The 13848-nt window shown below is 38.5% G+C and overlaps 1 protein-coding gene across 2 annotated transcripts in view; it reads right to left on the bottom strand.

The window, feature by feature from the left end:
• Positions 1-13848, bottom strand: part of si:ch211-278j3.3 (E3 ubiquitin-protein ligase RNF19A) — a 35110-nt gene that overhangs the window by 14973 nt on the left and 6289 nt on the right. For both annotated transcript variants that reach the window (XM_034004938.3, XM_034004942.3), the window contains exons 2-4: positions 10249-11097; positions 8602-8807; positions 7125-7272 (exon numbers count right to left, since the gene is read on the bottom strand). In XM_034004938.3, coding sequence (XP_033860829.1) covers positions 7125-7272; positions 8602-8807; positions 10249-10784 — 890 coding nt within the window. In that variant the 5' untranslated portion in view covers positions 10785-11097. The remainder of the gene's footprint in view (positions 1-7124; positions 7273-8601; positions 8808-10248; positions 11098-13848) is intronic.

Below are 13848 nucleotides of genomic sequence, written 5' to 3'. Positions count from 1 at the left end.
GGAACATAATCCGCTTTATAAAACGATATAAATAATGTAATTGTCTTAGCTCTGAAGAGTATTCAAATGTTGCTTGAGTCATTTTTTTTTCCCCCAACAGGATTGCCAAGCAATTTATGGGATGCTTGTGTGGAGATCTGCATGATATCCCATTACCTCATCCATCAAAGCAATTGGCGCTGCCTTCAAACCTAATGATGATTAAACTAATGAATAAATTAATGATTGAATTAAATAAATGAAGCCAGCCACCCTCGATGATGATGATGATGATGATGATGATGATGATGATGATGATGATATTAAACTACCAAACAGAACAAGTGCCTATCCCTCAACCCTTCCCCAACAACAAAGGATAAGGCCTCGCCAAACTCCAAAAAAAGAGCATCATGAGTATTTTTTAGAGAACAGACAACTTGGTCATAGAAAATGTAAATGTCCTTCTAAGAATATTTAACACCATGTTTGGCTGTTATAAAATAAGGCATTGCTATCAACATAGATCTAAATTAATATGGCAAGTGATATAGACCATATTAAAACAGGTAACATGGTTTCTTTTTTAAAAACATCCTAACTCAAGAATCAGTTTTAGGGTACTTGTTTAAAACATGGACCCTTATGCACGGATTGTGTTGTCTGTCCATCTGAGTACCCTACTGTGTCTACTAGAGTGGGATACTATACTGCACTTCAAATATTGACCAGGGTTAACTTTGTCCACTCCTTTTAGGTTTTTAAAAGCTACAGTCACAGACAAAAGTACTGGCACCCTACACTTAATATAAGATAATTCAAGAACACATGTTAAATACAAGCATTTAGTAAACATGAGCCACTAATTAATAAGACAAAGACCACTGTACACTGCAAGAGTAATGCAACATTGTTCAAATAAATAGTGGGAGCTGAGTTGTGGTTTGCTGCAGCAGAGTGTGCCTTAAGGATAAAGTCTATACATGTAAGGGTGCAAGAATCAAAATAACATTGTTTTTGTTTAACGTAAACATCACCTGTACAATGCATTCTGTCCCATCTTCATTTTACCTAATTTAATACTGTTATATATGTAAAAAATGAAAGGCAGATTAATCCCATCAGATTCTATAGTGGAGCCCTAACCTTCACCCCCAAAAAGCTTTTCATAATCTTACAGTAGGCCCTCGCTAAAGCGGACATGTTTGTCCGACAGAAGGAGGTGTCGGGTTTAAAACAATACAATAAAATCGCACACACATACATTTATAGTGCTCAATGCATTTTAAATGTAAATCATTGCTCTGAAATAACACTAATGTATTTTGGGATATGTTGCACATTACATTATGTAAAATTATTAATCTGTACAGTAGGCCTATACAGTACACAGTACAGTAGTAAAATCAAATTAATACCTAGTTCACTTTCTTTTTACTTTAACCAGTATTACAAAATAAATCACGCTGCTGCATTGTACACATTGGTGTACAATGTCAATAAAAGGTTATTTTAAATTGAAACTAAATGATTTTAGCTGGGTTTTTTTTCAATTATTATTATTATTATTTGTAACTTGGCCTACTTAGCAGCCTAGACAATTGACACAAAATAGATCATGGTCCTATACAGATGCACATAATGAGCTGGAGGGGTTAGTGGCACATGTGTGCAGTCTATTGCTCCCAACACATTGGGGAAACCAGAAATGTCATAGAAATTTGTGACTGTTTAATTGCGACTGTTTAAAACATGCTTTCAAAAGTCCTTAACAAACTGATGCAATTGGAAGTGTCGTAATTGCCGGGAGCTTTCGTACATATCGATCTCCGCCCCCTTTTTTTGCAAATTTATGCAGGAACGCCCATAAATCCATATTCAAAATCGGTGTATATCCAATAAACACCAGAAAAACACAGGGAATGGTTACTCAATTAGCGTTGACTTGACCCCTTTCCCGTGAACAAATAAATAAAATAACCTTAACAAAAAACGTTCCCTCTGCAGCGGGGCAATGTCCCTCCTTCCTGACTTGTATCTCGCATTGATTCATTCTGAATACTTTAAACCCACCCCAACTACTGAGTGGCAGCACATTCCTGCATTTCTACGGAGGATTGTAACAATTAGAAACGGAGCATTGTTCTTGCTCGCGAGATATAGCTATATATCAGTTCGATAGGGAGTATTTACACACTCGTGGAATTTAAAACAGAATTGCAAATTGTGGTGAAATGTAAAACAGTGCCTAAACACACAAAAACCCCAGAAGAATATGCCTGTGACCATAAGGATTTTGTTGTGGAAGACAGTACAGGAAAGAAGATACAATTGAAGTACTGTCGAGTTACTATACATATTGTGACAGAAAAAAACACCCAAGAATTTTGGAAAGTAACCTAAAAATTTCATACAGTACATAAAAAGTGAAAGCCCCGAAAAAAAACGAATTACATAAAACTCGAAAAATAGCAAAAAATAAGCCCCGAAAAAAACGAATTACATAAAACTCGAAAAATAAGCACCGAAAAAAGAAATTAATAAAAACAGAAGCCCTAATTATACTCATATTTAGTTTACTAAATGCTTGTCCTTAATCTGTTACCTTACATTATGGTATAATAATCATAGGGTGTCAATAGTCTTGTCTGCGACTGTAACAACACTCCTCAAGGTCTTCCTTGTACTTGGCTAAACAGATTCAGTTTCCTCAGCATATCTTCATGACTAAAGCCCTGTGAAATTGTCTTTATTTTTTATAATTTTTAGTTTTATTTTTCACAAATGTCTTTTTATTTCATTTTATCCACAAAAAGGTTTGTTTTATTTTGTTGTATTACAGATACACATTAATAAAATAACTCAAATAGATGTATATAAATAAAAACAAAGAATACATCATGTTTTAACTTATACATTTTTTTTTATTAAACATTATCCATTTTTTATTATTTTGACAAACAGACCTAGCACAGATAATAATTTAGTTACCATAATTTCTCATTAGAGACAGTAACAGTAAAGTATGTGAAGTCCCCCACTATTTTTAATTAACTGCCTATTTACAGTAAATACTATATAGGGAGCTATAGGGCGCATCCTGCACGCAGAGCACCTTTATCGGATGCGCCATTCGGGAGCCCCTCTAGATGCAAAACATTTTGAATACATTTATGGGTACCACCTAGTGGTTGCGAACAAATATTTTATATTATGTCATCAACCAAGGGGGGAAGGGGGGTAATATGGTTTTTGAATTTTGAATATATATATGAATGTATGAATGTGGAGAAGGTTGAAGGGGGGGTATACTAACATACAACCTATGGGATATAATACGTTTTGAATTAACACAGTGTGACAGAGAGTGAATGATTCTTGGTGTTAGATCTCCCTTCTGACCTGCGAGGGCGCTGTGTAAAGGGAACAGAATACCCTGGACTAAATGGCACAACAGTTTATTCCCAGGGTTAGGTGGAAGTCGGCCATCTAGAAAGGGGGCAGAGCTACAGTACCCAAACTAGTGGCATCCGCAGATTGGAGGAGCGGATGCGCTCGTTGACCAAGGGGTCATGGGTGACGTTATAAAAAGGGGACGCAGTGATGTGATCTGTTCCTTTGTGAACGGTTACGTTAAATGACCAGAAGGAGAACCTGTGCTGTGAAACGTGAGTGTTTTGTTTGTTTTTTGTTTGTCTTTAATAATATTGTTTGTAATTATTTGGACGGCTAACACAATCCGGAGCTGTCGCCAAAGGCCAGCACTAACCTGGATCAACAACACTGCACTTTTGTTGTCACTAAAGAACTGTATTCACCACAAGCACTAGAGCATGCACTGTGGACTGGTGTTTGTGTATGTGTTACGTGTGAGTGAACTGAAACGGGACTGTTAATACATGCCACTGTATTGCTTCATTACCATTGTTATTATTTACTGTTGTTTTGCCATCAGGTCATTGGATTTTAAAAAAACATTAAAACATTGCACCTGGATTATAATTGTCTGTCTGTTTATTGATCACCTGCACACTGCTAACCACTTTGCCACACACACTTAAAAAAAAAAAATGTATTACTAATGATAAGAACCTCATCTTATGTTTAATTATTTTCTTTGTTGCACAAGGATAAAACACAATGTTTCTGGGTGATCAGGAAATAATTTGGATCCCACTTAAAATAGAAATAATTGGAGAGGATGATTATGCATTAAATATGATTTTGGCACATCTACCTGACATTGAGGATATTCTGGGAAGGAGTATGTCTGTCAGTTCTCATACTGATGGCCACTGTCGTTATGTTCTGTTACCAAGAGTGTCAGATTAAACAGAAGGGTAAGAAAATTGGCTATCTATAAAGGTAATTACTTTTGGTAGACTGAGTAGAATGTAGGTGATGGAAGCTCCCATGACGGGTACGATCAGATATTTAAAGATCTGACAACCTAAGACAGGCCCGTCACGCTGCCTAGGTAATCATGTTTGAACCCTTGGCATTTGTGGCTGTGGCCAGGGTTCAAAGGGGCGGGGGGTATGTAAGGATTTTAAAACTCTTGCTTCCCTGACCTTGTAGCTCTTTAGCTTGGCACATGGCCCGAAATACACCCATGATGGAGTGACTGGCTTTTCATAACTCAGTGCAGCTGTGACCTCAGAGGGATGAGAAAACCTTTGTTTTGAGCCTATATACAAACCATAATCAAACCACTTAAAATGATTTTAAAACCATTTACTTTTGTTAAAAGTGACATGCTATAACTTTAGGTGTCACAGGACACATAATAACACACTATACAATTGGAACACACACTTTGTGTGGGGCAGTGTACACATTGCTCCAGTTAAATGGAACAAGCTCTTATTAACAGGTTTCATCAGCCTTTGTTCCTTTTCGTTATACAATCAGTTACTTATGCTTCCCATTTAAATGATGAAGGAAGTGAGAAATCATTGAAACTCTCTGTAAACATTGTGTGATTTTCCTGTGTTTAATGTAAGCTCTGAATCAACACACGGTTAATGAACTCTTAAAATCAAGCTGTACATAGCTGGTTTACATCAGCAGTTTGCAATCACCAGCCTTGTTGTTCGACCTTGTGATGTGTGGATATAGCGGTTTGCTGCCTGTGAGAATTGAGCAAAATTCATATTATTTTTGCTGCCTGTGAGAATTGAGCAAAACTCATTATTTTTCTTAACTGTAACTTCTTGTTATCTGGGTTTCTGCTGACTATGGCGAAGTGAAGAAGAAATGCAGATGTTAACTATTAATGTGCTTTGTCTCACACTATGCATCATACTAGGGAAATAAGACAAGATTTGGTCAAGGAAATTACGTAAGCTAGCTGTATATCTGTGCTGTATGAAGTAATTTCTTAGCTCCGCACAGCTCAGAAACTAACATCTACACTGATGCCGGCTCAGAAAAAAAAACAAGATCTCTGATGCCATGAAAGCTCAGCTCAGAAACATCGACACTGATGCCAGCTCAGAACACCATCAACTGAGGCCTGTGTGTGCGATCACTGATGGATCTTTGATTTGCTGTATTCCTGTTTGCATTTTGATTCCTGAATAAACTATTTTTGATTGACTTTACCTGAAGAAGATTCGTTATTTTTAAGAAAAAATTGAACCTCTTACAGTTGTTTAATTGTTATGCAGTTTAGGCATTTTAGAAATTAACATCTCTTCACTTCAATCACAATTTTAATTCCCAAATGACTCACTCCAAATTATATATCTGCGCAAGTGCTTCCGTGTCCCTTCAGACCGTGTCTATGGTGACGCTGAGCCTTGACAACTACGAGTGCAAGTATTTATTTAAAGTGTTTTTGGTATAAACCTCCCAATTTAAAAAAATCTCATTGTATGTTTGCTTTATAATGATTTTTCACTTTATTTAGTTTTATATGTGGCATTTCATTTTATATGTGGCATTTCATTTTATTTCATTTTATATGTTACATTTCATTTTATTCTGTTTTTTGCGAAAAACACAGGGCTCTATTCATGACCTTTCATATCTTTTACCCCTAGCCTGATTAGTCTAGTTGTTTTTCACTGGTCTCTCTCCAAAGCCACAATGTCCTTTTTGTAATGTGGCAGCTATACTAACATTTTGTAATAAACCCAAGCTTTTGACAATATAGCCAAGCATTCTGTTAGCCTTTTTAATTCTATCACCACATTGTCTGTTTGCTGTCAGCAATGAGTCTGCTATGACAAGGTCTTTCTCTTAGCAGGTTTGTTCTACTTTAGGGCTACCCATTAGGTATTTGAATCCAACATTTTTGTGATCGGCATGCAACACTTTACATTTATTAATATACATTTAATTTGTCACGTTTATGTCTAATTCAGTTTGCGGTCTAAATCCCTTTGGGTTTCCTGTGCCAACCATATGTGTCTGCCACTCTCGCTCAGCTTTGTGTTGTACACAAACTCACAAGATTGCCAACGATCTCCCTCTCTACATCATTTATGTTGAGAAGAAAGAGCCAGAACTAATACCTATACCCTGCAATTGAGTACATGGCCTCAACTATAAGTACTCTCAGTTTACAAATCCATGTGTATGTGCAACCTTATTTGCGTCTGACTTTGTGAAAGGTCTTTTGAAAGTCCAGATATATTATATCATACATTTTCTTTTTATCCATCCTCTCAGTAACTTCTTCAAAGAAGTCTGGGGGGTTAATCAACCTTTTCTGAACCAAACCGGTTCTGCTATATTGTTGTTATAAAAAAAAAACCCACTGGTTTACGCCTTATGAACATTATGAAGACCCTCTACTGTATATGTAGGTGCTCATATTCCATAATGAATAGTTAGTTGATGGACCTGACTTCACAGACCCTGATAATCAATAATATTGGACTAACTACCTACTGTAAAGTAACATTAGGTAGTCCAAGATTAGAGCTAATCTTGGTTTGTGAGACCAGCCAGAAAGTTTAAAACAGATTATTTCTATAAGAAACTTTATACCTGCATCAGTATGTCTAGAGTAGCTAATTATCACTGTTATAAAACCTTATTGTGCCATGAAAGTAGCATATTTGGAAGTGAATTCTGAACAGTTACATTGGTAGTACCATCCAACCTTTTTCTAGAATCAAAGTCCTTATTCTACATACCTAAGGTAGTGCACGTCAGTAATCTCCTTCATGCACAGCCAGCAGAACTGGCAGGCACAGACAGTGCAGTTAATACGGTTACAGCTGCCGTCGTTAGTCTTCATGATGTAAGCCCCACATCGTGGGCAGGCTTTGATTTCCTCAACCTCTGAAACAAGAGAAATCAGTCATGGTTAGGCATCTCTGCATCCTGTACTTCTGTGTTGTTTACCCGAAAGTAACACCAATATGTAGTTTGGCATGTGTGACCAATGCTGCAGCAGCATATTTGACTGAGAAGATATGGTATTGTGACCGGTTGCCATCGTGTGGCTGTATCCAGAGTATGGATAGCGGTATTTGGCTTACTATTGCCTCTACTTGTAGAGTAATATAGGTTTTATGGAACGGATTCAAATCAGGGACCTTGTGACCCTCAGCACAGGTGTCTTGTCAACTGAAACAGCCAGCTCCTTCAGCTGGACTAACAGAGAAGCTTGATACACTCAACACAACCATTTACAGGCTGTGGAAGCTTGTCAGATAGTATCCCCAGTTATTTGCCTGTTCTGTAGTGCAGCGCACAGAACACTGCACACCCTAGCTTCATATGGAAAAAAAAACTCAGAAAGAACATGTAACTAACGTACCTAATGGCATGCCATTCTGATATTCAAATCTGGGATCCCCTGGACTCATGCCTTGTAAGTTTAGCTAAAAGAATGGTCTCTATAAGCTGAAAAGCTGACTGGCTGACAGAGGCTCCAATCCACTTGTCAGTCTTTCTGTCAAACAAGAAAATACTTGAATACAGCATAACTTTATCCTTTTAGTGATATACTTCTTTGTATAGAACTGTTGAGTGGATCTCAACCTTCATTTAAATGTGCTTTATTTTGCTCTTATCTGCCCCCTATTTTACTGCATTTAATCCTGTACTTCAGAATACTGTAATCTGCCAAGTGTTTAACCTGTAGTATTTTGTATTTAATCATATCCTGATGTAACTATCACTATTTAATCATATCCTGATGTAACTATCACTATTATCTGCTGTATTATTGAATTGTGGTTTGTCACACTTGAACAAAAGTTATTGTATTTCTTGCTCTTATTGTATTACTTGTATTGTAACACTTGAAATGTATTTGCTTACGATTGTAAGTCGCCCTGGATAAGGGCGTCTGCTAAGAAATAAATAATAATAATAATAATAATAATAATAATAATAATCTCCCATCAATGCAAAGGACCTAGTTTATGTATGTTTAATCGATCTTACTCAAATAAGCAGCACCTGACTAAGCTATTAAATCACATTGATTGTTTTTATCTTAAGTAACTAAAAACAGAGCCACTGACTATTCACTTACGCAGCAAAGCATATACTGTACCTAGTTTATGCTCCAGAGATTTACATGATAACAACAATGTATTAAAATGTGACAGAATGGATATAAAACTCTTTGACTGAGATAAATTAAACAATGAAGAGTACCGCTGCCTGCTTCCTCATTAAAAGTGAACATTGTGGAAGCGTCATTGTTTCCAGAGGCATTGCGGGACCTCTGCCGTCGGGCCTGGTCGCAGGTCTGGTCTGGGTGCCACAGCTGCCTGCAGTGGTAACAAAACTCGGTCCCACAGCCTTCCTGACCACAGCTCAGCTTTGGGCACTCTGCACAGCCATTGGCTATCACTGCATAGCTAAAGAAAAATATATATATATATATATTAACCCCTCTGGCACAGCATTAATACGTTGAATAACAGACATTATTTAATCTTTTAGCATACTTTAAATAACTTCATAGTTAAAGTTTTGTGTCTATGTGTAAAAAAACAAAGTGTACAGTACGCAAAAGAAATCACATGACACAATATGGCAGCCATATTAGGTATGTGCTGACTCAGAAGCGCAAAGACAAACACACACTGTCCTCAGAAATGTGTGCTGTCAGCCGACTGCTACTTTTCACTCTGCAGGCCCGTCATGCAGCCAACCCAGAGCTATATCGTTGGAGGACAACGCAGCTCTGGGCAGATTACAGGCAAGCCCACACGTGCCCAGCCAGTCTACAGGGGTTGCTAGTGCGGGGTGAGCCTAAGATCACCTCTTCAGACAGCACCTGTAGAACTCCTCTTTTCCCTCTGGACATTTTATCACTCTTCCTTAATGAGCTTTACATGCTCTTATAGGCTCCCTATTTTACTGCATTTAATCCTGTACATTACAGAGTATTGTAATCTGTTACAAGTGTTATTTAATCTGTAGTATTTTGTATTTATATCCTGATGTAACTATCACTGACACTGTTATCTGCTCCGTTATTGAATCGTATTTTGTCATATACATGTACTTGCTAGAACCGAAGTCATTGTATTTTATCTTGCTCTTAATTGTATTAATACTTGTACTGTGATTCTTGAAATGTATTTTTGTTTCCGACTGTAAGTCGCCATGGATAAGGGTGTCTGCTAAGAAATAATAATAATTATTATTATTATTTATTTCTTAGCAGACGCCCTTATCCAGGGCGACTTACAATCACAAGCAAATACAAATACATTCAAGTGTTACAATATAAGTCATACAATAAGAACAAGAAATACAATAATTCTCAAGTGTGACAAACCACAATTCAATAATACAGCAGATAATAGTGAAAGTTACATCAGGATATGATTAAATAGTGATAGTTACATCAGGATATGATTAAGTACAAAATACTACAGATTAAACACTTGGCAGATTACAATATTCTGAGGTACAGGATTAAATGCAGTAAAATAGGGGGCAGATAAGAGCAAAATAAAGCATATTTAAATGAAGGGTGATAGTGTCCCAGGATACAACAGAGGAGTTCTACAGGTGCTGTTTGAAGAGGTGAGTCTTAAGGAGGCGCCGGAATGTGGTCAGGGACTGGGCAGTCCTGACATCTGTAGGAAGGTCGTTCCACCACTGCGGAGCAAGGGTGGAGAAGGAGCGGGCTCGGGAGGCAGGGGAGCGTATAATGACTTGCAGTATTAAGTAAATAAATGTTATAAATGAAGAGGATGCATTCACTTGGTAGTTTGGGAACTACAACAATACAATGTGTCTGTTTTTGACCCGTACAGTCTTTTAATACAATTGCCAAACACCCACCTGCAGTCTGGTGCTGGGCACCATCGGGTATCAGGGTCAGAAGCAAGGAACCGCCTAAGCTGGTATTCCTCATACCTCTCCAGCAAGGCCTCATCACCCAGGATAGTGCGGACATCGGTCGGAGCAAGCAACTCCGGGCACTGGGGACAAGCAATGCACACCCGACTTTCTGTGATCTCGATGTGCAGATACTGACGCAGGCAGTCGGAGCATGTGCGGTGGGGGCATGACGAGAGCTGGGGGAAGTGGTAGCGTGGCTGGCTGAGAAGGCACAAAGGGCACTTCAGGCAGGGCAGCAGTTGCTCGTGGCTGGATGAAGCAGACGAAAGACCAATCCCGCCTCTTCCCCCTTCTCCTCCGACGAGGCCCTTGTCGCCATGTTCGCTGGGCGTCAGTGTGATAGCAATCTCGTCTTGACCTTTGGGGGGCGCTCTGTCCTCCTGGCCCACTGGCTTGTCCAGCCTGGGGTCGGATTTGGGCTTCCGGCTGAAGAAGTTGAAGAAGCTGAGATGCTGATGCTGCTTGGGCCTCTTCATGGTCTGGCGGAAGTTCGGGAAACTGGATTGACATCAGCATAAAAGACGGGGAATGATGGAATTATATTTTTGTAGCATTAGGGAGATTTTACAGCATCTGAAGTTTCTTTATTACAGTCTGTAGCTCTGAAGTGAGGCATCCTGAATTGAGCTAATGCGCAAAAAGGAGATGGTCCAAGAATGAGGTAATCCTTGTGAGTGGGAGACATTGCTTATTCATTTTAGCTGGAGGGTCGTGCTCTTAATTAACAGCAGCACATTTAACCTCATTCATTGCCACTTAAATTGTCGCTTCCAATGGCTGTGTATGACCCTGTAAACAAATAAAGGCAAACTCAACAACAGGAAAATCAAAGTGTCTGGCAAGCATTTTAAATTCCCCAAAGCAGAGCATTACTGCCAGATGATTCTATTCATGCCACTACTGCTATCATCCTCTTGTTATTTTCAACCTTGCTCCCCACCCTCACCACCCTATCATGATCCTGAACAAGCAACATTCAGAACTGACATTAATGTGCTAGTGTCTCTCCAGATTTCCATCTCCATCTCTTTAAAACATGTTTACTGATGCTTCAAATGCTACTTATTAATATACTGGGGCAGCAGTGTGGAGTAGTGGTTAGGGCTCTGGACTCTTGACTGGAGGGTCGTGGGTTCAATCCCCGATGGGGACACTGCTGCTGTACCCTTGAGGTATTTTACCTAGATTGCTTCAGTAAAAAAAAAAAAACTGTATAAATGGGTAATTGTATGTAAAAATAATGTGATATCTTGTAACAATTGTAAGTCGCCCTGGATAAGGGCGTCAGCTAAGAAATAAATAATAATAATAATAATAATACTGTAAAAAGGTTCATCAACTTTTGCTACATTATTACTATTTCAAATTGCCTCTGCCTTCGCGAGCATCGTCTTGGGAGTGGAAGGGCTTTGTGTCGTAGTTCTCTTCATGGAACAGATGCTCTCCTCCTTGATATCAACAAATGCAAGCTTTCGCTCAGCACCCGTCTGTAGCTATGGCTCTGGCGCAGGCACTTTTTTTTTACTGTAAGAATGTATCCCTTATTCAATGACTTCCTGCTATAATATATAGCCTACTGCTTTACTTAACCTCTTTCAGATATCTCAATATTTGGCTTCCTCACCTAGTAAGTGGGATTACTTTGTAGGCAGCTCTCCAAATGTGATGTAGAGAAGATCTAGTGACCAATAGGTGAGAACTCACAAAATGAGCTAAAACAACATGCACCATCCCAGCTGTTAGAAATACCAGCATAGAAGATGTTCTACCTGGGACGTCTATAGAAATTAGACATGCCATCTCAATGGGACCTTTCAATTTAGTTTTATACACTTGTTTCACATCTTGAAAACACAGTGGTGTGATAGGAGCATGTCCTGGAAGTTTAAATGAACAGCACCATAAAACTGAAAGGACCAAGTGGGCTATAGAGCTCCATTTTGACAACTGACAATCTGACAAAAATCCCACTGTCTCATTGTCTCTCTGTTCTGTCCTTTGATCAGTACATCTATCCTCAATTTGGTGTTAGAGTATAGGAACACAAAAGTTATGACTTAATGAAATCCATCCGTGTGAACAGTAAACAGAGAGGGCACCGCCCAGGCCAACCAGCATGGTTCAACACTGAGGGTAAAAAAATTAAGACATCTGAGTAAAATTGGAAAATCCTCCCTGCCATAAAATGCATGAGAATGTGACTGGAGCCTCAATTGAATGCTTAATGGTTAATTAGGCTCCAACCACATGGTATTTAAGGAGGGGACAATCCTTTGTTTGTGGGTTGGTGTGTAGGTGAGTTTGGAACTGTTTATACGGTGTTGGGAGGTCTGTAGTGAAGGCGAATGCTCAGCATACACTCGGTAGTAAATATTGTTTTGTTTAAACCTGTTATTTTGGCCATTGTGCCTCTATGTTTCTTTGTTTTGTGTATTTAAAGTGCACAACAGTGCTTAAACTGCAGAGTCTCATTCCTGACACTATCCTGTTACAGGCCCAAATCACAGAAACCTGTAACACATGTGAATGTTCCACTGTTTTATTGCTTTATTTGGCCAGTCAATATGTTGGATGCCAGTGTGAGGAAGGTGCTTTCATGCTATTCTGACTTGTAATCAAGCACAGCAGGAAAGCCAGGCAGATAAAGACTCCAAACCCTTCCAGCAAATGTATTACGAGTTTAGATATGCTGCTTGATATTAACTCTCAGCTCAAAGGTGCAGTAGACCAGCGCACTTAAGCATGGTTTATTAGTGTGGTTATCCATTGTGCCAGCAGAATAAATATATTAAGCTTCCAATTTTTGCATTCTTTGCAACTTTTTATGAATTACCTTGGACATGCTGACTAGAATTTGATCATGTCCAACACTCGCAATCACAAATAAAACTTGTGAAATCTGTGCTTGTCTGATCAGCTACAGTATTTGCACGTTCTAACTACAGTACTGCAGGAGTCTGGCACCCTTGAGCTCTTGCAATGCATATTAAATAACGTTGCAATGCAATAGAAATCAGGAAGACTGCAATAAGGCGGCTCTCACAGTAATTTTTCTTTTGTACCTTTGTGGACATCGTGACTAAACCAACACGTTTCATCAATTTAGTTCCTTTGTCATGAATTTGGTCGGTGGTCGGTTCCAGTTTTGAATACTGAATGTATTATGCCTATATGCAGAGTTGAACTCTCCACCCCTTTAATATGCCATTTTTCAATATAATTTGAATACAAATAAACAAGTGGCTCTTATTCATGTACTGTACATATATATTTTTTTACTGCATCATCATTCACACTGGTGTTGCTTTAAAATAATCTGCTTTCAGGAGACCTACAGCTGATATATATATATATATATATATATATATGTTTTGTTATAACGTGTGTTTCTTTCAAAACTGCAGATACCTTCTCAATAGGGACTGGAAGTAATGAGATACAGTTTGTACAAGGCAGATGTCTATCAGCAGTCACACTGTAGTCATATTACAGTATCAGTAGAATCTCTGGAATACTGGATCAATGACAGAAGATGAAGTT

Source organism: Acipenser ruthenus, chromosome 5 (genome assembly GCF_902713425.1).
Source record: "Acipenser ruthenus chromosome 5, fAciRut3.2 maternal haplotype, whole genome shotgun sequence".
Lineage (NCBI taxonomy): Eukaryota > Metazoa > Chordata > Actinopteri > Acipenseriformes > Acipenseridae > Acipenser > Acipenser ruthenus.
The sequence above is the reverse complement of the archived record's forward strand: the minus strand, read 5'-3'. Positions and strand labels throughout refer to the sequence as shown.